The sequence below is a fragment of the Choloepus didactylus genome, chromosome 13 (genome assembly GCF_015220235.1).
Source record: "Choloepus didactylus isolate mChoDid1 chromosome 13, mChoDid1.pri, whole genome shotgun sequence".
NCBI lineage: Eukaryota > Metazoa > Chordata > Mammalia > Pilosa > Megalonychidae > Choloepus > Choloepus didactylus.
Window position 1 is genome coordinate 15,637,917 of NC_051319.1, and position 26,228 is coordinate 15,664,144.

At 37.6% G+C, this 26,228-nt stretch overlaps 1 protein-coding gene across 1 annotated transcript in view; it reads right to left on the reverse strand.

Moving 5' to 3' along the window:
* The window catches only part of DMGDH (dimethylglycine dehydrogenase), a 107,924-nt gene that overhangs the window by 78,018 nt on the left and 3,678 nt on the right, over positions 1-26,228 (reverse strand). Inside the window, 5 exon segments of the mRNA XM_037801414.1 lie at positions 6,196-6,444; positions 13,234-13,438; positions 16,099-16,263; positions 18,050-18,148; positions 24,266-24,440. Coding sequence (XP_037657342.1) covers positions 6,196-6,444; positions 13,234-13,438; positions 16,099-16,263; positions 18,050-18,148; positions 24,266-24,440 — 893 coding nt within the window.

Genomic DNA, 26,228 nt, shown 5'->3' on the forward strand with positions numbered 1-26,228 from the left:
TAAATTTAAAAAGATTGAAATTATTCAAAGCACATTCTCTGACCACAATGGAATACAATTAGAAGTCAATAACCATCAGAGACTTAGAAAATTCACAAATACCTGGAGGTTAAACAACACACTCCTAAACAATCAGTGGGTTAAATTGCTAAATATGTAGAGACAAATGAAAATGAGAATACAACATACCAAAACCTATGGGATGCAGCAAAAGCAGTGCTGAGGGGGAAATTTATAGCACTAAACGCATATATTAAAAAGGAAGAAAGAGCCAAAATCAAAGAACTAATGGATCAACTGAAGAAGCTAGAAAATGAACAGCAAACCAATCCTAAACCAAGTAGAAGAAAAGAAATAACAAGGATTAAAGCAGAAATAAATGACACAGAGAACAAAAACAACAGAGAGGATAACTATCACCAAAAGTTGGTTCTTTGAGAAGATCAACAAGATTGACAAGCCCCTAGCTAGACTGACAAAATCAAAAAGAGAGAAGACCCATATAAACAAAATAATGAATGAAAAAGGTGACATAACTGCAGATCCTGAAGAAATTAAAAAAATTATAAGAGGATACTATGAACAACTGTATGGAAACAAACTGGATAATGTAGAGGAAATGGACAATTTCCTGGAAACATGAACAACCTAGACTGACCAGAGAAGAAATAGAACACCTCAATCAACCCATCACAAGCAAAGAGATCCAATCAGTCATCAAAAATCTTCCAACAAATAAATGCCCAGGGCAGATGGCTTCACAGGGGAATTCTACCAAACTTTCCAGAAAGAACTGACACCAATCTTACTCAAACTCTTTCACAACATTGAAGAAAATGGAACACTACCTAACTCATTTTATGAAGCTAACATCAATCTAATACCAAAACCAGGCAAAGATGCTACAAAAAAGGAAAACTACCGGCCAATCTCCCTAATGAATATAGATGCAAAAATCCTCAACAAAATACTTGCAAATCGAATCCAAAGACATATTAAAAAAATCATACACCATGACCAAGTGGGGTTCATTCCAGGCACGCAAGGATGGTTCAACATAAGAAAATCAATCAATGTATTACAACACATTAAAAATTCAAAAGAGAAAAATCAAATGATCATCTCAATAGATGCTGAAAAAGCATTTGACAAAATCCAACATCCGTTTTTGATAAAAACACTTCAAAAGGTAGGAATTGAAGGAAACTTCCTCAACATGATAAAGAGCATATATGAAAAACCCACAGCCAGCATAGTAGTCAATGGTGAGAGACTAAAAGCCTTCCCTCTAAGATCAGGAACAAGACAAGGATGCCCGCTGTCACCACTGTTATTCAACATTGTGCTGGAAGTGCTAGCCAGGGCAATCCGGCAAGACAAAGAAATAAAAGGCATCCAAATTGGAAACGAAGAAGTAAAACTGTCATTGTTTGCAGATGATATGATCTTATATCTAGAAAACCCTGAGAAATCGGCGATACAGCTACTAGAGCTAATAAACAAATTTAGCAAAGTAGCGGGATACAAAATTAATGCACATAAGTCAGTAATGTTTCTATATGCTAGAAATGAACAAACTGAAGAGACACTCAAGAAAAAGATACCATTTTCAATAGCAACTAAAAAAGTCAAGTACCTAGGAATAAACTTAACCAAAGATGTAAAAGACCTATACAAAGAAAACTACGTAACTCTACTAAAAGAAATAGAAGGGGACCTTAAAAGATGGAAAAATATTCCATGTTCATGGATAGGAAGGCTAAATGTCATTAAGATGTCAATTCTACCCAAACTCATCTACAGATTCAATGCAATCCCAATCAAAATTCCAACAACCTACTTTGCAGACTTGGAAAAGCTAGTTATCAAATTTATTTGGAAAGGGAAGATGCCTCGAATTGCTAAAGACACTCTAAAAAAGAAAAACGAAGTGGGAGGACTTACACTCCCTGACTTTGAAGCTTATTATAAAGTCACAGTTGCCAAAACAGCATGGTACTGGCACAAAGATAGACATATAGATCAATGGAATCGAATTGAGAATTCAGAGATAGACCCTCAGATCTATGGCCGACTGATCTTTGATAAGGCCCCCAAAGTCACTGAACTGAGTCATAATGGTCTATTCAACAAATGGGGCTGGGACAGTTGGATATCCATATCCAAAAGAATGAAAGAGGACCCCTACCTCACCCCCTACACAAAAATTAACTCAAAATGGATGAAAGATCTCAATATAAAAGAAAGTACCATAAAACTCCTAGAAGATAATGTAGGAAAACATCTTCAAGACCTTGTATTAGGCAGCCACTTCCTAGACTTTACATCCAAAGCACAAGCAACAAAAGAAAAAATAGATAAATGGGAACTCCTCAAGCTTAGAAGTTTTTGCACCTCAAAGGAATTTCTCAAAAAGGTAAAGAGGCAGCCAACTCAATGGGAAAAAATTTTTGGAAACCATGTATCTGACAAAAGACTGATATCTTGCATATATAAAGAAATCCTACAACTCAGTGACAATAGTACAGACAGCCCAATTATAAAATGGGCAAAAGACATGAAAAGACAGTTCTCTGAAGAGGAAATACAAATGGCCAAGAAACACATGAAAAAATGTTCAGCTTCACTAGCTATTAGAGAGATGCAAATTAAGACCACAATGAGATACCATCTAACACCTATTAGAGTGGCTGCCATTAAACAAACAGGAAACTACAAATGCTGGAGGGGATGTGGAGAAATTGGAACTCTTATTCATTGTTGGTGGGACTGTATAATGGTTCAGCCATTCTGGAAGTCAGTCTGGCAGTTCCTTAGAAAACTAGATATAGAGTTACCATTCGATCCAGCGATTGCACTTCTCGGTATATACCCGGAAGATCGGAAAGCAGTGACACGAACAGATATCTGCACGCCAATGTTCATAGCAGCATTATTCACAATTGCCAAGAGATGTAAACAACCCAAATGTCCTTCAACAGATGAGTGGATAAATAAAATGTGGTATATACACACAATGGAATACTACACAGCAGTAAGAAGGAACGACCTCGTGAAACATATGACAACATGGATGAACCTTGAAGACATAATGCTGAGCGAAATAAGCCAGGCACAGAAAGAGAAATATTATATGCTACCACTAATGTGAACTTTGAAAAATGTAAAACGAATGGTTTATAATGTCGAATGTAGGGGAACTAGCAATAGAGAGCAATTAAGGAAGGGGGAACAATAATCCAGGAAGAACAGATATGCTATTTAACGTTCTGGGGATGCCCAGGAATGACTATGGTCTGTTAATTTCTGATGGATATAGTAGGAGCAAGTTCACAGAAATGTTGCTATATTATGTAACTTTCTTGGGGTAAAGTAGGAACAGGTTGGAAGTAAAGCAGTTATCTTAGGTTAGTTGTCTTTTTCTTACTCCCTTGTTACGGTCTCTTTGAAATGTTCTTTTATTGTATGTTTTTCTTTTTTTTTTTAACTTTTTTTTTCCATACAGTTGATTTAAAAAGGAAAAAAAAGTTAAAAAAAAAAAAAGGAAAAAACAAGGAAAAAAATATGTAGTGCCCCCTTGAGGAGCCTGTGGAGAATGCAGGGGTATTGGCCTACCCCACCTCAATGGTTGCTAACATGACCACAGACACAGGGAATTGGTGGTTTGATGGGTTGAGCCCTCTACCGTAGGTTTTACCCTTGGGAAGACGGTTGCTGCAAAGGAGAGGCTAGGCCTCCCTATAATTGTGCCTAAGAGCCTCCTCCCGAATGCCTCTTTGTTGCTCAGATGTGGCCCTCTCTCTCTAGCTAAGCCAACTTGAAAGGTGAAATCACTGCCCTCCCCCCTACGTGGGATCAGACACCCAGGGGAGTGAATCTCCCTGGCAACGTGGAATATGACTCCCAGGGAGGAATGTAGACCCGGCATCGTGGGACAGAGAACATCTTCTTGACCAAAAGGGGGATGTGAAAGGAAATGAAATAAGCTTCAGTGGCAGAGAGATTCCAAAACGAGCCGAGAGGTCACTCTGGTGGGCACTCTTTACGCACACTTTAGACAACCCTTTTTAGGTTCTAAAGAATTGGGGTAGCTGGTGGTGGATACCTGAAACTATCAAACTACAACCCAGGACCCATGAATCTCGAAGACAGTTGTATAAAAATGTAGCTCATGAGGGGTGACAATGGGATTGGGAAAACCATAAGGACCACACTCCACTTTGTCTAGTTTGTGGATGGATGTGTAGAAAAATAGGGGAAGGAAACAAACAGACAAAGGTACCCAGTGTTCTTTTTTACTTCAATTGCTCTTTTTCACTCTAATTATTATTCTTGTTATTTTTGTGTGTGTGCTAATGAAGGTGTCAGGGATTGATTTAGGTGATGAATGTACAACTATATAATGGTACTGTAAACAATCGAAAGTACGATTTGTTTTGTATGACTGCGTGGTATGTGAATATATCTCAATAAAATGATGATAAAAAAAAAAGAAAAAGAAAAATAGGGGAAGGAAACAAACAAACAAACATACAAAGGTACCCAGTGTTCTTTTTTACTTCAATTGCTCTTTTTCACTTTAATTATTATTCTTATTATTTTTGTGTGTGTGCTAATGAAGGTGTCAGAGATTGATTTAGGTGATGAATGTACAACTATGTAATGGTATTGTGAACAATCAAATGTACGATTTGTTTTGTATGACTGCATGGTATGTGAATATATCTCAATAAAATGAAGATAAAAAAACATCATTCTTTACATGGCTGAATAGTAGTCTATTGCATACATCACACATTTTGTTTATCCATTCATCTCTTGATGGGCACTTGGATTGTTTCCACTCTAGACCCCTTTTACAACTGCTTTTCATCAGGGAAGAAATAGCATGGTGGCCTCCTTCCTCTAGCATGCTCCTACATCCACCCAGATAATGTATCCCAGGGCTAGAGAATTACGAAAAGAGGCAAGGTCTTGGAGTACAACCACCTTCTCAGTCTTACAAAGCACTGTGGTTAGAGACAGGCCACAGATGAGCTTCTTGAAAAACGTCTCCACCTATACTGGTGATTCTCCCACACAGCAGCCAGCCAACTTCACCCTCCTCCTGAGGACCCCTTGTTGAGTGTGTGGCAGTGGAGGTCTGCAGACCACCAGGACCTGAACAGGACATGTGGGCACCCAGGGACAGCTAACACTCTGACTCTCCTTCCAACTGGTATTCTTTAAATATTTGTTCAACAGTTATTTGAAGGAGAGGCTGATCCAGTATGGGGGAAGAGCAGAGTGGCAGGTTCTTCTTCCATGATCAGAAGCTGCTTCACTCAGGCCCAGAAATGTAGAGCCCAGCCAGTAAAATCCAAGTCCAGCAGCCAGCCAGTCCACCCTCCATGGAAGGCAGTTTAGAGATCATTTGCTATCACTTGGGTATAGCTGTTCCTTGAGGAGCAGGAGGGAGGGATTCATCCCTACCCCAAACAGTTTGTCAAAGTATAATTCTAGAAAGTACAGTTTTCTCCATCTCTTTACAGTCCCCATAATATTTCAGTGCCCCTATAATATTTTATCTCCCTTTACAGATTAACTACAGATTAAGCCTCCCTAGGTGGCCCAATCCCTAATCTGGCTCTGCAGAAATGTTTCACAAAACTTAAAAGCAAAAACATGCTCATCTCCCTTACAGAACTTGCAAGGAAAACTGTAGTACCTTCTACTTTGGAATAGAGGCCTGAGACTTTTTCATAGTCATTTATGTAGTATATACCCTGCTCCAACCCACCCTGATCTGTTATGACCTCTGGGCTTTCATTCGTAGTGGCCTGGATTTCCTGTTGTATTTCCAACTGTCAAAGCACAATAGCAGCTATATCCAAATCTTGGGACCAGACCAGGTGGTGGAATGAGGAAAAAGGAGGCGGCAGGAGGTTGGTGGGAACAGGTAAAAAATACACCTGGAGCCTTTCAAAGCAGCTGTAATGTTTCTCAGCTTCTCTACTACCAATTACATCTTTCCTTTTCTCTTAGAGACCTCACTCTCTGTTTTGACTGTTCAAGGAGTATGAGAAAAGAGCTGACCTCCAACCCTCACCTCCAAGGTCCCAGGTGTCTGACAACCTGCCATTACGGTGTCATTTTATTCTAGAGCCCGGCCAGTAGTAGAGGAGAAACCATACACGTCTGACCTGCTGAACCCACCTGGAGGAACTCCACCGGTGACCCAGGAATCCTGAACTCTCATTTTCTCCTGACTTTCATATGGCCCAAACAAGAGCCCGTCCCCTTCCTGTCGGAGGTAGTAAGATCCTTCCAGGTCACGGAGTACAGGGAGTTCTCGTTTCAACGCCTTCACTTCCGGTATCGTCGACGTGACAACGTACTGATGTTGAACCGGGATGAGAGGATGCTCTAGACCAATCATTTTACCTACTTCACGAGCCCAAAATCCTTAAATAAAAAATTATTTTAAAATATCACCACATATATAAACACATACCACATCTGACACTTATATGGCAATTTAAATTAAAATAAAACATTTGGAAGACTTAAGAACTCGTGGCAGAGACTAAAGAATGTCATAATAATAAAATTTTTGTCAAGGAAAAATGGGGGTGGGGGAAACAAGACAATGTTTTACGTTATCCCAGAAGTTTTAAGATGTCTGTATTCTAAGGGACTTCCATTCCTGAAAAAAATTTGTCCATAAGCAAGTGGGCATGAAGGAAGAAAAAAAATTTATTTGAAGGGAAAAAATAAACCCAAATACATAAAATGTACAAATGTTCATAAGAAAGATGGTAATGGACTCACCCCACTTGTGGACAGGGATTGTCAGGTAAAGGAAGTGACCCCTGTGTTGATGTGATCAATACACTATATAATAAAAGTACACAATAATAGCATATAATAAATATCAGCCCCTCTATCTCCCAAACCCTATGCTCCCCAATTTGTTGATCCCTAAAACCCACAAATACAGGTTTGTTCTGTTAACTTAAAATCTGAAAATCCATACACTTTGGGAGAGAGAGCACATTAAGTCTTATCTGTTATTTTAAAGGTTTAGTTTGAATAAGTTTGTAAGATCCTTTCTTGCAATGAGCAGGAAGGCACCAGGAGTCAGAGCAGGGAAAGAAGAGAAGTCATAGCAAGGAGGAGAAACGACTTGTAAGTGGGTGGAGAGCCCCCAAAGCTAATGTTTTTCTCAATCCACAGTTTGCATGGAGACTGTCTTATTGGTGGACATGCGTATTATTTTTTCATTTGCAAAAGATAAAACCGGATAATTTGTGGCTGAAAGGAGCCTTGATTCTCTCCCAAGCCAACCCTTCTGTAAACAGATATGAGAGCTCAAGTCAGAGAGGGCAAGAGATGTGCCCAAGGTCACCCTGGGAGATTCTGGAATCATCACATTATTGGTTTTCATACTGCGGAAAAATTATTTTAAAAATTCAGGACACCCTCACTTGTATAAAGTTATTTTAGAATCTAAAATGATAAAAGTGATTATTACCTGGCAGGGATGTGGGGTCACCTGACCCATCAATTTTGGGGAGGGGTATTCTATTTGCTTGTTTGTTTCTTAATTATTCTGAGTAATCATTCAAATGATTAACTAATCTTACTTAAGTTCTTTCTTTAGAGCTTGTACTCTCTAAATTTTTAACTATTATTTCCTGCTTTTTTTTTCTGTGTCTAATAAGGGGTTCTGAAGTCTCTGTCATTATGAAGTTCGGGGCTAGACACAGAATCATCAATCATGAGTCAATCTGGAAACCTAGATTAGGCACTCTTATATACCAAAGTTTATTTCCATTTAACCACCAAAACATTCCCCAATGTGTTCTGTTATTTCATTTTGGCCCAATGGCTAAGTTAGTCACACTTGTAAATTAACACCAGTAATAGGAGTCCATCTGGAACAAAAATCTGACCTATGGGCATCAGAGTTATTTGCTGCTGTTTTAATAATTTAGAGACTTAATTTATTCTTTTCAGCAGGAAGATGTGAGTTACCAATGTCAGACCTTGGAGGAAAATATAGTAAAACCATATATCCTAGTTATATACACTAAGCAGTTTATAAATTATAAAAAACTAAAATATTTAGCCTAGCAATTCAGACTACAGTAGTATCCTCAATATGTTTATTTCAATTAAAAACATAAATTGAAGAAAATAAATTCTACCCCATTCAAGCATATTTATGAATTTCTGAACCCAATTTCTTGCTTATTAATGTACTCCATCATTAAAATAAAGTGGAAATGTAGGCATACATATCTTATAACTATATTACTTCAAATCCCATAGCAAGTTCTATACTTTTTACCCTATGGCATTGTATTTTTTGGCATTCTGTTCCTTTATATGCCAATCACGTTGACCTAAGTCTTACCAGGATTAATTCAACCCCTGCCAGGTAACCCACACACCAACATCAAAAGGAAGAGAGGGAAGTGTGGAGGAATCACAGTAAAGTCTACCAGTATCAACTGAAAAGCAACTGAGGAGATAAGGAGTCAATAAAAATGATCACTGGCTTCCATTTTTAAAAAAAAATCTGCAGTGATAAATAGAAATGCGTTAAAATAATGGGTGAAGGTTCACTGACAAGTTTACTTCTATTAGATGGTTTTTACAGTGACAACAATGGTTTCATTCTTTGACACAGAGCATCAGGCAAAATTAAGCAATTCCTTTTTAGCTGGACCCTAGGCTTTATGCTAGCATGAACCAGTCACATTTCTGATTTACCAAATTAGGAAAACTCTTAAGTAAGTTTAATGAACTCATCTCGGGCTTGATAAGTTAATTGGAAATGAGATCAAGAGAAACATTCATCACCATGCGAAGAAAAAGCCTGCATCATAATAAATAGCACCCATTCCCCTGAGATGCACCTAAGGGTAAAATGAAGGGAGAACAAAGGAGATTTTGAAAAGCTTCGGGTACTAGAGTCAAGTTAGGCTACTGTGCATGAGGAGGTCAGGAGCACCCAGAAACTGTTCCTCAGTTTTCCTTGCTCAAGAATAGGGTTACTAAATTCCCTTTTCTGAAGGAAACACTTGCATAATGGTGTTTCTCAAAGAAGGTGTTTCTCACAGACTCACCTGGTGTACTTGTCTATAAAACACATTCTGAACCCCCATTCAGACCACTTAGATTAAATCTCTTTGAAGCCTGCAGAACTTCCCTAGGTGATTCTTATGCCTACTAGCTTAAGAACCAAGCTCTTTGGGAAGTCAATTTACTAGCACAATGGCTGCTGTGAGACTATAGAGAAATAAAAAGGAGTTGGGTAATCTTAAGGCTGATACCAAAAAGTTATGGTAGCCTGATGCTAGTCTCCCAGATTGAGGCATAGACATATCAAGGAAAAATTATAATAATCACAAGTACTGTTATCATTATTATACCTAATATTTCTTGAAAGCTTGCTATGTGGTAAACCCTGTTTTTTATACCTTACATGAGGAGCTCACTTACTACTCATAACAACTCCGGATGGGCACTATTACCCCACTTCACAAACAGTAACTTGCTCAGGCCACATAAGTGTGTCCCTGGGTCAGAAAGCCCCACTCTGTTGGACAATCCTGGAGACACACCACCCAACTGACACATTTTTATTTATAGACTGTGCTTTTCACGGATATCCTGAAGTTCCAGCAGCCTTCTGATAAATGACTGCACTTAGAGAACATTCTGCAAGCTGTGGTATAATTGAGTAGATAATAGAGGTCTTTAGATCTTTTACATTTTGGTTATATTTCTGAGTTTGTAGCCTGGTGATTAATTAGATCTCAGAGCTGTCTTAGGGGCCTCACCTGAATCTGTGAGATGTCCTGGTCTCCCCAGGAAACATCCCATCAGCCCCACATTCTCAAACCTTGTTAGCATGATGCCTTCTGCAGATGGCTGCTTTCATTCATAAAATTGATCTTGTTCACTTCAATTCCAGAAGGGGATATATCCAAACTTTTACTCCCAATTCCTGAAACCAACCCTTTGGGGAGTGTCTATCTTTTAAATAAGGTTGTTAAGGTCTTTTTAGCTGTCATTTTTTTTCTTTCTTTTTTTTTTTTCTTTTGTCTCTCTACCTTCTTTGACTCTTCCTCCTTCTTTGTGGAAGAAATGGAGATGTCCTTATATATATAGTGGTGATGGTGGTGAATGCATAAATATGTGGTTATACAGGGAACCATCAGTTGTTCACTTAGGACAGAATGAATGGTGGGTAAACAAAACCATCTTAAAAAAAAAAAAGGTTGATGATGAAACCTTGAGGGCACTATATTGAGTGAAATAAGTCAGATGCATAAGGACAAATATTGTATGGTCTCACTGATACGAACTAATTATAACATATAAACTCATAGATATGAAATATAAGTTACCAGGAAGTAGAATAAGGCTAAAGAATGGGGAGTGGTTGCTTATTATGAGCAGCATGTTTAATTAGAGTGAACTTAAATGTTTGGAAGTGGACAGAGGTGACAGTAGTATGTTATTGTGATAATAACTGACAGTGCTGAATGGTGTGTGAATGTGGTGGAAAGGAGAAGCTTAGAGTCACATATGTTACCAGAAGGAAAGCTGGAGGTTTAAATATGGGAATGTATAAAACAGTGAATCTTGTGGTGGACAACATCTATGAATAACTGTACAAATATTAGAAATCTCTTTCATGAACTAGAACAAATGTATGACACTATAATTAGAAGTCAATAATAGAGGAGTATATAGGGAAAATATACCTATTGCAAACTATGTACTATAGTTAGTAGTATTTTAACATTTTTTCATCAACAGTAACAAACGTACTATACCAATACTATGAGTCAATAATGGAGGGGGAGTGGTTAGGGGTATGGGAGGATTTGAGTTTTCTTTTTTGTCTTTATTTCTTTTCTGGAGTAATGAAAATGTTGTAAGAATTGAAAAAGAAATTAATTGTGGTGATGGATGCACAGCTGTATGATGGTATCACGGGTAATTGATTGTGCACTTTGGATCTTTGGATGATTGTATGGTATGGGAACAATCGCAATAAAATTAAATTAAAAAAAACAGATTTGCAAATAAACATACACATACCTCCTGTGGACTACTAATATGTAGTCAGATTTTCTCCAGTAAATTTTGCCCAGTAGAATGTAAGTGAAAGGAGAAAGAAAGAAAATTATGGGCCAGGGATCTGATTTCAATGAGAACAAGAACTGACAATTGAGACAGGATAATTCTTTACACAACTTTCAACAAGGAGTTGTGTGAAGTTTACTAGGAACAGAGGACAGGAAAGGAAGTGTATGTGGCTGGATAAAGGGCATCAGGAACAAAGAGAGGCGAGAAGCATTACCATTCCATTCCAGTTAATTCCAGGGATTTGAATTCCCAGGACCCTTCTTCCCCTACCTCTCCCCATCCCTCAAACACACATGAACACACACAGCTGTATAGAATACTGCGTGGGTTTAAGTCAGATCTCTTTGGAAGTTATTCTATCTTTTTCTTCAGATATTTCTTATTTCCCACAGTTTTTGGTTTAGAAAATGTTATTTCAATTATGTAAACAAAAGATGATCCATTTTAGCAAAACAGGGATAAATGTGTTAAATTAAGTCTTGCACATTATTTCTCAAAACATCAGTTGGGAATGTGTGGTGGCCTAAAGCACTATGTTGAGAATAATGGTGGGGATTTGTCCCAGCCCCTCTGAAATGAGTGCTGTGATCAATTAGCAATGCCTGCCACAGGTGCAGCATATGAGTCAGAGTCTGTTTAGTATTTGCTATCACTATGAAAACAGCCAAATATTTTTATAAGGGCTGATTTCATGAAACCATGAAGAAAGTTGCAAGATTGCAGAGAATGTTTGATCCTCAAAAAAAAAGTATAAACGATTTCATTGTCTTAGATCTTCTAATAGAAATTAGAAGACTCACTCTATGAGTATCAAGAACTCAAGTGGGGAGGAGAGTATTAGAAAGGGTAGTGGGGACATAAGTGAACTTTAAAAATAGCAATGCTCATGCCATAGCTTTAATTTTTTAAGGCAAAGCCCATTTACATTATTTTGAATTTCAAATATTAAAGAAGGTATGAGATTTTTTTTTCAAAGGGGAGCATGGGTTAGAAAGATTCAGAAATGCTAATTTAGATCCTTAAATACTGAAGACATGACAATTTTTCTAGGACCATTAAAATGTTTTTGTTAACAAAATAACATCACTCAGAAGTTACAATTCAGTGGAAAGAATCACAGGGGATATGTGTTTCTGGCATGTCCTCATGGCATATAATTTGATCTCATAAATAATAAAAATTGTTTTCATTTTATGATTTAAGCAATGATGTAAGAGCAGACCACAAGAAAATCAGGTACTGCCTCATGCTTAAGTTTTAAATGAACCACTACAAACTATAGGAAAATATAAATTATTAGCCAAGTTTAGACTGCACAACCGTTTTCACTAGAATTTACTTTTTGTAAGTGTGATGGTTGAAAATGACTTCACATACAACTGGTCTGCTAAAAAGCAAATTAACTCAAGAATCAAAAGACCCAACTTCAAGTCCTGGCTCTGACATAACTAGTCAAGTTACATGGCCCTTCCAGATGCTGTCCTCCTCAAATGGAAATGAGTGGGTTGTTAAGATTACTTCATATCTCTTTAGGATTTAGTATGCTTTGAGTCTAAGCTGTTACAGAGCAATGTAAGGAAAAGATAATGAAATATGTTTAATAATGTTTAATATATGTTAAATATGTTTAATAATGAAAAGAAAAAGGCTAAGTTTTTAGTCTCCAGTCAAAGGTAATCAGAAATGGATGAGAGTGAGAGAACACAACATTCCAAGTTTGTGCTAAAAAGCAAACTGAGAACAAAGGGGATGTTCATGAACTTGAACACTAGAATTTGGTTATTAGTATAAAGAAAGAGTGAACATAGGAAGGAAAATTAAGCCTAATTCCCAGAACACAATCTGGAGCAAAAGGAAATGGGGGCTGGAACTACCTAGGTCTGAATAACCAAACAGAGTAGTATCTCACACCAAGAGTAAAGTAATGGAGGGAGGGCTTTGTAGCTTAGAAACAGACAGACAATATATTTAACTTGGGAGCATCACAGTGTTTCATAATGAAGTTTGTTGTAGAAAACATTACTTTATGGATAAATATCATTTCTTTGTCACTTCAAAAAATTATTTTAAAGATATGACGCTTACCTGCCGCATTCACAATTCTGTTTGCTCTCATTGATCCCTGTGGTGTTTCAATGTCCCATGTTCCATCTGACCTGGGTTTCAGAGAAGTCACTGGTGCAGGATATTTTAAAAGGGCACCGTATTTCCTAGCCCCAGCAGCCAGGGCCATAGTTAGAGAATAAGGATCAATGTGACCATCTCCAGGATTATACAGTCCAGCTAAAACCTACATGGATCACAAAATAGTAAATATTCAAAACAATATATACTTATTCCTCAACGTAAATATATGCCATCAGCAAATGTTTAATAAAACTAGACTTGAGAAGTATAATCCATCACTTGGCATCAGATTGACCAGTCTGCAATTCTAAACTCAGACCTAGGCAGGGCTCACACTGAGAGTTATATAGACAGAGGGTTGCAGATGTCTCCAGCATCCATTCTTTCTTCCGCCCATAGCGGAATGTTTATTTAGACACATGGCCACTGAAAACAGAGTACAGTTTCCAGCCTTCCTGGCAGCTATAAATTCCATGTGGTAATAAGAACTATTATTAAGTTCTTGTCAAGGAGCTATAAATGAAAGTGTCATGTGGCAGCTTCTGGAAACCACTTTAAAAAGACCACTAGCATATGCTCTTTGTCCCTTCTTCTTTATCTCCCCCCACCCCCCATCCTGCTGATGTAGATATGATGGCTGGAGCTCTAGCTGTTATCTTGGAATAAGAATACAAGGGTCACACTCTAGGAGAGACAGAGCAAAGACCTAGAATGCAACTGGATTCCTAAAGTCTTCATGGAAAAGAGCCATCTTTAAAGTCCTAGACTATCAGAATGAAAGAGATATAAACTTCCATCTTGTTTAGCATTACTACTTTGATTTCTAATGCCTTCAGCCAAATCTAATCCTAACTGCTATGGCAATTATACTTTATATTTAATTGTTTAATACTATAAATTCACATTAAATGATATAACTGCAATCAGGAAAATGTACACTTGATTCAATCATTCAGCAACTAGTTCTTGAATATCTACTATGTGCTAGGGCTTTAGGCTGGTACTGTGGGAATACAAAGAACAGTGAAAGTTGTAATGAGTTGCTTTAAAGATAGAATGAACATTGTGAAGTATTATAATTAGATCTTATACATTCAATAAAAATCTACTGAGGACCAAATACTAGCAAGGAACTTTTGTCAAATGCTTTTTCTGCATCTATTAAAATGATCATGTGGTTTTTGTCCTTTATTTTATTGACTGGTGTATTACATTGATGGATGTTCAGATGTTAAACCAATCCCACATTCCTGGAATGAATCCTATTTAGTCATGTTGTACAATCCTTTTAAAATATTGTTGAATTCAGTTTGATAGTATTTTGTTGAGGATATTTGCATCTATATTCATAAAGGATATTGAACTACAGTTTTCTTGTGATGCCTTTGTCTGATTTTGATATCAAGGCAATACTGGACTCACAGAATGAGTTGGGAAGTGTTCACTCCTCTTCTAGTTTTGGGGGAGTTTTTGAAGGATTAGTATTAATACTTCAAATGCTTATTAGAATTCATCAATGAAGTCACTTCTTTGCAGGAAGTTTTTTTATTACTAATTCAACCTCTTTATTGGCTAAAATTCTAGTATAATGGACATTTGATTTTTAATGGAATTAACATCACACTGCTGTTTTATAATGGATATGTCCTCATTGCAGTGATCCCATATTTATTCTATTTGGCACCCAGACCCAGATCCAGAGAATAGCCTTCACACATACTTCCACTGCCTAATGCTCTTGAGAAAAATCCCTGAGGGTAAGGACGTCCAGCAAAGCATTCCAGGACTGACATATAAACAGAAGTGAGCATATCCTGTCTAGGAGTGGAAGTGGAATTTCAAAGCAAATAATGCAATGCAACACCATTCTTCACTGCAACAGTATCATACAAAACTACCCCACAAAACAGACAAGGGAGTACATGAAACCAGATCAATGACACCAACCCTTTTGGGGTCAGAACTACTGGCATATTTACCAGCATCTGTTTTCCTGAATAGCCTCAACCTGGTACTCTTAGGCAATATGTACAGTGGAGTCAGACAGCCTGAGGTCAAATCTGTTTCTAAGCTCGGGCCCACTATGTAAACTGTCTAAGCTTCAGTTTTCTCATTAGTCATAATACATACTTCATAATATTATTATGGAGATCAAATGAATTTATGCATGTAAAAGGGCTTTACATAGCGTCCAGTACATAAACATGTTCTCAGTAAATGTTAGTCATTGTTTTTATTATTCAGAATTGATTATCACCCAGCAGGAAAAAACACTAGATCTCTTGAGGAGTGGATTCTCTCAGCTAAATATGGTGTAAGTATGGACCCATACCTGGCATAGACTCTAGGGAGTTACAGCTATGAGCTAGGTGATATTTGTGTAGCAAAAGAGCATAGTGCTTTTTAATGAGGTGTTTAAAGAAAATGTTAACACAGTTTCTCTCTATACATATTTGTTGTAACAGGTTATCTTTCTGTCTGTATCTTTCAAACCAAAGGTTTGTGTATGGTAAACCCTTAGACGAGGGGGTGAGAGTGCAGGAAGGGAAGAGGCAGGCTACACAGAAATAGAAAGGTATTGAAAATGTTTCCTCAGTTGTCACAGGTGGAAAACAAATAAGATTTTGCATTACCTTTTCATATGTCATTTAGCGTACATAATAGTCCACCTTCTAATTTACCCAAATTCCTGCATCTATTCACCTGATTTTGCCACTCAAAATTTGTGCACCAACTCTTTCCAGTTTTAATTAACTTTTAAAAATGACTTTCTCTATTGTTAATTCAGTACAACAAACAATGAAATAGCCTTAAAATAAATACCTTATTCATGTTGAGTAAAGGGAATATCTCTTGAATTTTTTCAGGTTCAATAATATACTGTTCTGTTGCATGCCAGCCAGTCCGAGTCATTTGATATTTAAATTCATCTACCCTTACAGGAGTTGTTGCAATTCTGATACTACCTGGCTGATGGAATCCCACCACCTGTGACAATAATGGCAATAAAAGCACGTAAGTAAACCAACATTTGGCACTCGAACATGGTTTTCTCTTCTCTGGCGTGATGAAAATGCAGGTGCACAAGAAAAGAGATTAGTATACAGTGAAAGAAATAACTATATAAAAATATTGGCACCTTATAAAGATGTTCATTTAGGAACTATTCACTAAGTGCCCTCCTCGGTGCTTGGCACAATGCTATGCCCCAGGGATGCAGGAGTGGACAAGAGAGGTGAAGACCCTGCCTAAATGGAGTTCAGAGTCCACAGGACAAGACAGACAGCTAAGTGCATAATTACAATAACGCAGGAGGAGCCTTAGTACACCGAGTGAAAGAAAATTATGTGAAAAAGAGAAAGACAAAGGATTTGAGGAGGGAGTATAAAGACTCAAACTGATGCCATGACGAGATTAAGTGTGAATAGAAATAAACATTCATTTGACATTTATTAAGGGCCTTGAGTTTGCCAAGTACTCAGCTCAGCCCTGGGTTACAGAGATTAAAAATTCAGTCCTTACCCCCAAGTTCCTCATAGGGAGGACCAACCAGTCAAGCAATATTACAATAGAGAAAGCGAGAGAGATTGCGCTATAAGAGGTGTGTGCATAAGACCGTCTTAGAGCCAAGCAATGCAGCCTCAGCTGGGCCCAACTGGCATGTGGGAAAGGTCCAGAGGCTTCTGAAAGGGAGCAACCCCCAGGGAAGGGTGGAGGTAAATGCTGAAGACAGGGGTCAGAGGGAATGATGTTCCAGGCAGAGGACACAACATAAAAAAACAGAAAACAAAACAACCAACCAACCAAAAACAGAGATTTGAGAGACCCAACAGACTCCGGAAATGTTAAGTACATGGGAATGGCTGAAGTCTAATGAGCACAGTGAGAGTGGCAAGAGGAAATTTCGTTGGAAAGGCACACAGGGGTCGGCTGATGGAGGTCCTGTGAATCCTTTGGCCTTCTTCCTGTAGGCTACAGGGAGCCATTTACCGCTTTTAAGTAAGGGGAATGGCATGAAAAATTTAAGTAACTGCAGTCTTAGTCTATGGATATTCTTTGCCACTTTATTTTGAGAGTACTAGTAAATATGAGAGGGGATAAAAATAAAAGTGAGGGGCTTCATAGCTGTGTGACAATCTGGCATGCACCGTTGTCGGATCCCTTGCAATCCAATTGCTAAAAGGTTCTTATTTCTCAGTTTCTAGACACTGTAACTGATTAAAGATTTTAGGGGAAGCTGCCCTTTATTTTTTTGTCATTAAAAAATCAAGCAGATACAAGGGGTGACAGTGTGCTTGTGAAAACCTTGTGGATTGCAGTCCCTTTATCCAGTTTATGGATGGATGAGTAGAAAAATGGGGACAAAAACTAAATGAAAAACAGGGTGATTTGGGTGTTCTTTTTTACTTTTAATTTTTATTCTTATTCTGATTCTTTCTGGTGCAAGGAAAATGTTCAAAAATAGATTGGGGTGATGGATGCTTAACCATCCATATGATTGTACTGTGAACAGTTGATTGTATACCATGAATGTGGTATGTGAATATATCTCAATAAAACTGAATTTAATTAAAAAAATCAAGCAGAACAGTTAACTACATGGCTAGTACACTTCAATAAATTAAACTGATTTTAAAACAAACTCGAGAGGTTCTTACTAAATATACGCTTAGCTGCTTTCTCTACCACATTAAATATTTCCTATGCCAGTGACGCCACTACACACAGTTATACCTGATGGTAAGACAAATCCTTCAGAAAAAAACACACTTACCTGTCCAGTTTCTTCTTCCAGCTTTTCATAAAGTTTGATGCTATCATAATGTATTTTCTTCAAATTTATTCCAGGATGAAAGTAAGTTGTTAAACCTGCCTTGAAAGGGAAGGGGGTGAATACTGAAAAAATTAACATTCTCAAATTTAGATAGTTTTTCTGATAAGCAATAATTTACTGCTGGCAACCAGCTGAGAAACACCAGCCAAGACTTTGGTTTGGAACACATCACTACCAGTTTGAACACACCAAAGCATAAGACTCATGACTGAGTTACATGAACAAATTTGATACCATATAAGTAAAATGAGAGCCAGCCAACAAAAATATACTGAGTTCCTGAAAGCTACTAGGGAGAGGGTTGATTGGAAGATTCAGAAATGGAATAATATGGATGGAAGGCTTAGGAATACATGCTATCAGAAGAAAACGGGGTGATGGCATACAACATGAGCACAAACCAATAAACCATGTGTGTGTTCTTTTAAGTAAAGGACCATGGACTAGCAAAAGATTTTTTTGACCATTCCCAGCAGCCGTCCTGTTCCATTTCTTGAAATTCTATAATTCAAGAATTAAAAGATTCCTGGGAGTTGCAGTCTGGTGAATTGGTGAGCACACCTTTGTTGAAGCTTAACCTTTTGATTAACACAGTGTCCAGCACATATTTGGTAACCCACAACTATTAGTTGAATAAAGACTGATTAATTACTGTCAGAAAAATATTTAAACATTAGCTATGCCAAAACTCATTTCATCAACTGTGGCAGATGGACTAGAATAGCCAGGTGAAGAATTTTAAGCATTTATATGAAGCAGGTTCTCTAAATTAAGTATCTGGGGCCTCATTTTGCTGCTAAATTTATCCTGGAGAGCTCATCAGACCACAAAATATTCTAAATAAGATCTGTTTATAAGTATTTATAAGGTTCTTCTATGGTAGTGGTGGGTATTTGGTTCTCCTGAACTAAAAATCACCCCCAAAAATTCATAACTACATCCTTTACAGACCAGAACACTGGGGTGTCCATCAAGCACTTATTCAAGCATTTGGACCTACATGCAGCTATTTTTTGACAAAACCTGGCCCAGGTTTTATATCCTCCCACAGAGCACCTCCATGTGGGAGTGGAGATGGGCTGGGCTTCCTGTAAGATGGAACTGCAAGAAAGGCTCTTCAACTTTCACAGTCAAACATCCCCATCTCCTTTTACATCCTTTCATCTAGTGTGCATATGAATTTTTTTGGTTTAATGATAGAGAATCCCTGGCTTTCAGCTATGTGCTAGTGATCCCAATTTTCTCTTCCATGTATCTCCCATCACTTGAGAGAATTGATATCTATGAGCACTGGATTAATGTTCTGTTCATCAACCATTCCTTAAGATCCTCTAGGCTTTATACATGGGTTAAGATAGAGCACCAGAAAATTACATTATATATCTACACTATTTCAATCCTCTTCTTCCGTACTCCAGAAAACTGTTTTCACTGATTTATGAGTTAATACTTTTTCTTCTGAAAAAGTCATATGGGTTCAATTAAACTGTTATTCAAGACATACAGCCCAATGTTCATCATTTAGGGAACAAATTCTTTTAGAAATTCATAGTCAAGGAAAAGATGGTCTCCCTTACTGAAATAGTATACTGGTTTCCTTGTAGCCAGGAAAGTCAGAACTAAGTGCTGGGCTCAGTTTTCATAGTCAGGCATAAAAAATATATTATGTTTGTTTAATTTTTCTTTTAATCAACTGGTTTTTGCTGTTTAATCTGTGTTTAAAACTTGGGGTCAACCAAATCAGTGCTTTTATTTAAACTATTTGACTGTACCATCTTGCTAATTTATGTGCCAGTCTTGTGAAATTGGATGGAAGGACGGTGGGATGTTTTTCTCTTTTGTGACTTTAACAATGATATATTAAATGGGAAGTCTGAAGAGGAGGAAAATATTGCTCCTACCTCTCAGGATTTTATAGTCTGATTAAGGTCATAAAATTTTCATACATGAAACCATTAAATAAAGAGCATATGATTAAGTGTCAGACCATATGGTATACACATAAGAACCATGGGAACTAAGAGAAGGGAAAGATTCTGGAAGAGTTACAAAAGCCTTCAATAGGAAGGGAGCTTCCCATTGATTTGAAGAAAGAAAATTATTATTCTTGGTAGGCAAGATAGAAGAGGGAAGATGAAACAGAGACATGAAAAATCATTAAGAATTGTAACCTTTGCAATAAAATAATAATTTATGATTCCTATTGATATAAATAAGCAAATAACTAAGGAAGTAGGGGAAATGGCAAAGTTCTTCCTTATAGTAGAATGATCATTAATAAATATGAAAGGAATGATGGAGTTGGAAAATTGTCAATGAATGCTAGAATTAGTGGTGCTCTCCTTAGCTCTTTAATAAAGCTTCCCCTCTTTCAGGAGCCTCTAAGTCCCCCAAGAAGTCCAGTGACTGACTTCAACCCATCCTATATCCCAGTAGCTTCAAATCGTTTATCCATGCACTCACACACAATTAAAAAAAATTGAACATACCCCCTAAAACACATATTTCTTTATTTATACATTACATATAAATATGTATTACTGTACTAATAGAGATCATAAAACACAAAATTAACATTAAATGAATTAAATAATCATATTTATTGTATAGAAAAGCTTTTGAATGTTAATATTACTAATAACATTTTATCAAGAGCAATGTGATTAATATGCATCATTTAAAAAATATTGGATTAACACTTAGTAATGCAGCAATTTGAGGGCCTAATTCTAGGATTATTTTATTGTGGAACTCGTTTTGATGGCTGTCACAGCTGAAGAAGGTATCTCTCAGTGATTTGTAGATCATAATGGGAGAAGTGCACCCTTGGCGAGGCTTTTTGCGTGATGCCACTTCCTCAATCCCACTCAACACCTATACAAAGATTTCTGTTGAAATTTGACTATTAATGTTTCATCTTTTCTTATCTACCAGTTGTTGTTACAAACTAATTAGAATGTATTTCATTTTTGTATTTTAAGTAAATGGGTTCAAATCCTACTGAAACTCTTCATTTGGAAAATTTTTTAATGGATTAAAAAATATATCTCTTGCATACGTGAAACTTTTTCTAGGTGATACATCATTTGGGCCAGAAAAATCTCATAATGTTACCAACATTTCCAAACATCCCTTTTCAAAATACTCTCTTTCCAACAGGGCTACTTTTTAAAAGCAGCTATTTCTCACTTCTTGTAAGCACTACCTTTACTTTGCAGGGACAGAATCTATCCATCTATCTATTTATTTATCTATCTATCTATCTATATACAGCCATTTGCAACACTAGAAAGGTCAGCAAATTTGGGATGCTTTTAAAAGAACATTTTATCTTTAAGTGTGACAACTCTTTTAATTACTCGCTATGAGATAACCAACAAACCTCTGTGTAGACGAGACTCTCAAGGTCATCCCCCTCCATTTCATTACAAAGTATTGCAACAATTTCATTATTTAATGCCTTGCTTTTGTAAAATTAACCACAATGATGACATTCTCAATATGTTGTGATATACTGAAGACTATGGAGAGAATGAGGGTGCTCCCCCTTTGGGGCATCAACTTCCCCTTTAGTCATCTTTGGAATCAGACATGACACAAGAGCCCCATCAAATGTGAGGGCTACCTATAAATCTTACTAAAGCATAATTTCTTTTTTAAAGCTTTAGACTAAAGATGGATTTGTGACTCCATTTTGCACATTCACTTTGCAAAATGTGCCTTTCTCCCCAAGCACTTTATTCCTGCTCTCTTATGCTACTTTAATATTGAGCACAATTTACACTTCCATGCCTTTATTTTTGTGGTCTGCTCCTTTAGCTGATTCCCCGACCTTCTACATTCTCATGTTCTGGCTCCAGCAATTTCTCTATGTTAAAAATTCCTAATATATGGGATCTCTTCATGCAGCTACTCAGAGGGAGAACTCCTTGCCTTGCAAGAAGTTCTAATACCAGCTTTAAGAGCAACTCCCTTTTCTTTTCCTTTCTTCCAAGAAAGCCAAATAATCTGACTTCTGCAGCCTGATTCCATCTTGAACTCACACTGCATGAATCCTCATTTTGAAAACCATAGCATAATACCTTGTCCCCAAAGCAGGATAATGCCTTTTCCACTTTGGAATCTCTTTCCTTGAGGGAAAATTATTCTGCATAGTTAACTTTTAGCAAGAAGCTATCACCTTAAAAACGTTGCCCACTTTCCTTTCAAGAACTAAGATTAAAGGTATGTTACTTTTTATTCATGAATGTCTAAGAAATAAAGTCACAGTGAATCTTGTAAACTATTTTTAAATGAATGCCACATCAAATCCACATATAAATGAGCAAATAAGTCATCAAAATATTTAAATGCATGCCCTCCTTTACAATCCGGCATGAGCCCCCCTCCCCACTTAGAACATTTACTCTTGCTACTCCCTCTGCTTGAATGCTTTCACCTAGAGAGCCTCCCAGGCTCCCTCACGCACTTGGGCAGGGTCTCTGCTCCCAGGTCACCTGTTCACTGTGGACTCCTTCACGGTCCCCATCCCTCTGCATCCCTTTACCCTGCCTCACCTTTCTTCATGGCACTCACCACTAGCTAACATTGTATAAAATGTTTGTTTTCTATCTGCCCCACCTGCATCTGAGATTCTTGATGGTAGGGACTTTGTTTTGTTCACTGCTGCATCTTCATCTCCTTGAATGGTGCCAACTTGGAACAATATGGGCTCTTCATAAATATTTATTGAGTGAGTAACTGGATGTACGCTAAGTTATAGGAGAAGCTATGGGAGAAAATGCAGCCTTTTCCTTTAAATGATAACATGGAGCCCCCAGATGAAATCTAGTCTGGGGAGATGAGCCGGAGAGCCAGGAGTGTGGTAGCTTCCCTAGCCCTTCACTCACGTCAGAAGAACCAAGTTGAGAGAGAACTGGTGAAGGAGGAGACAAGTGTGCTTGTGAAGATTCAGAAATAGCACTCAGGGAGGACCAGGTGCCTGGGCCTCCTACCTCCCAGACTGAGGGATGAGGGTTGGAGGGAAAGAAAGAGGGAAGAGGAGCCCGGTTTGGCACAATTTTTCCAGGAGTCTCCGACCACCAGTGTGCAAGCCTGATGATGTGAAAATGCGACTCTGACGCCTCAGTGCTTATGTCTGGACAGCACTCTCCCCCAAATCCACCTGGAGGATCAACTGTCCTCCCAAACCTTCAGCAGGTTCTGCATGTGGAATAGCCTCTAAAAAATGAGGTTCTCTCTCAATGTCTCAGTGGAGGAAAGCTAATGATGGGATAAAGAGTGTTGGCTAATGCTGCCCAACTCTTCTTCTAAAACAAAAGTACACCAGCATCTTAAAACTTCCTCTCTCCTCTTTAGCTGACTTCAGAAACAACGGGTTTGGCAATACGAAAGCAATGCTTGATCACCTCATTTACCTGAATAGCCTTCCATTCAAGCCCAATTATTGTGCAGCATTGGGACAATTATGTATACTATTAAATATGGGAGATTCACTTGGGCATGGGTTATTTAATTTAATGCAAGTGCTTTGTCATATGTTCTCAGTCCTCAAATTTATGTGCCCAGGAAGAAAAACTGTTGTCCCACATCCCAAAATTTAAATCATATATAAATAAAAAGAAAAGTATCACTAAGAAAAAGATCACAAAACCCAAGTGAGGAGAGCAGAGGCAAAGATTTTGGGCCCACAGTCAGTATCACCAGCCAATATCCTTCAACACAAAAGCTAACATTTATTAAACACTTACCATGAGTTTAATGACTTTATGCATATGAACTCATTTACTCTTCATCACAACCCTATTAGAGAGGTTCTATTATTACTCCCATTTTACAAAGTAGAAAACAGAAACTTAATTAACTTGCCCAAATCACATGGGGAGAAAATGGGAGACATCTCTCAAGATAATTAAGTTGCCCAAGTTGCACAGGAAGCATCCAGAAGACACCTCTCAAGATAAAGGCACCATAAATACCAACCCATTCCATGGAATTGTACCAACTAAACTGCACTTTCTCACACTTTTGAAAGGGAACTTACTCTAAAGAGCTTGCACTGAGGAGTTGTGAATTGGAAGAAAATCAATCACACTAGTGTGCAATTCAGAATGGTAACCAAAGTTTACATATAGAAATTTCTGGTGTTTTCCTTACTGCATGCCAGGTAGATCCAGCAGTGAGCTCTGATTTCTCCAGGAGGACCACATCCTTCATCCCTGCTTTGGCCAGGTGATAAGCCAGACTCACACCAATGCAGCCTCCTCCAATTATCACTGTTTCTGCTCTGTCTTTCCATTTTGTTTCGGCCGATAAGGGTGGTTTTTCCTCTCTGGAAGACAATTATTTTTTTGGGTGGTAACTTTACTAGGCTATGGTAGTTATGATTTTTGTCTGACTAATGTGCTTCCACTTACCAATTTCTCTAGAAACTTAACGCCTAGTGGCTGTGAGCTTTGGATTGTGCTGACTTAATAAATTAGGCAAACTGCTTGGGGGGTGGGAAGGATTTTGAGCCCTGTTCCATATAATGATTCTGCCCAAAGTAGCAATAGCTAAAGAAATGAACAAGTGGCCTCTTTTTTTCCAAAGAATCTAGAGAATAATTTTATCAGCCCATTTAAATAACACATATAACATCATTTTATTTCATGAATAACCATAATCATCATGTAGTTTAGCATCTATTTATTTTGGATCACCTCCTCCCTCCAATGTTTTTCAGGTTGAAGACAGCCAGATAGAGTAAAATATTCTTTTTATGGCTTTTTCTCACCATTGTGCATGCACAATAGCTAAATATATTTATTTGCATGACTATCTTCCTAGCTGGATCATGAGTTTCTTGAAGACAAAAACAATGTCTTATTTATCACCGATCCTCAGTCCCAGCCCACATCCAGTATGTTTGTTAAACACATAAATTTGTTCATTATCATGTTTCACTCTTGACTACACTTTTCCTACATGGTAAGTCCCCAGAAGAAGATAATTCTAATTAAGTAGTGGTCAGCAAGGTAGGGAGACTTTTAAATTATGACCACAGGTTATACTTCTGACACATACATTTGATTCATTCATTCATTAATTCTTCCTTTATCCACTCTTTAAATATTTCCAGAGTTACCACCATGAACCAGGCACTATATTATGCATCAGAGATAAAATTATGAGGCCAAACAGACATTGTTTCTATTCTCTGAAGCTTACAACAAAGTGAGGGACAAAGGTATCAATCAAATAAGAAACAAATGTGAAACTACACACATAACAAAGTTGCCATAACAGAGAGATAAAGCATTCCAAGAGAGGATTCAGGAAGGCTGCTGATTTGAAGTACGAAGAATGAGTAAGAATTAACAGACAAGGAGAAGAGGAAAGAATGTTTCATCCTGTGAGAAGAGTAATGTGGCAGGAAAGCTTAAGGAGACTCCAGGGCACTGAAAAGCCAGAGAAGCCACAGGGACGGAGCAAAGTCCCACAGAAGAGGGATTTGGGCCTATTGGTTTGTTGCTACACGTTGAGCACACAGAACAGTAGGTACTCAGTAAATACTATTGAATGTATGAATGAATAGTATGCTTTCTTTTATCCAATTCCTGCAACTTCCTTCCTTGTAACCAATCCCTTCCTTACATTAACTTCGAATTTAGAGGAGCACAATATGAATTACTAAAGATTCTGAGAAGATTCCCCATATTACATTTTGGTGACACAAGACCCTACAAATTGCAATTTTTAGAATAAGTTTTAAACTGACAGAAAGACCAGATAGCAACTTTCCCTAGAACCCATAATAATAATGCTCATTATCCCATCTGTTTTATTAGCCATTATTTGGAAGGAGGCAATATATTTATCTAATGGAGAGAGCATTGCTAAACAGATATCTGAATTCTAAACTGTCTTCAAAGTTCACCTAGACTAGAGACTCATTTTTTCTTTATTGGTTTAACTGATTTGGGGGGTGACATTTTATTTTAATATGATTTCAACCTTACAGAAAAGTTGCAAGAATTGTACAAGGAACTCCCATATAGCCATTATCCAGACTGATCAATTTGCTTTATCATTCTTTCTCTCATATATATTGCATATTATATATATATATGTATGTGTG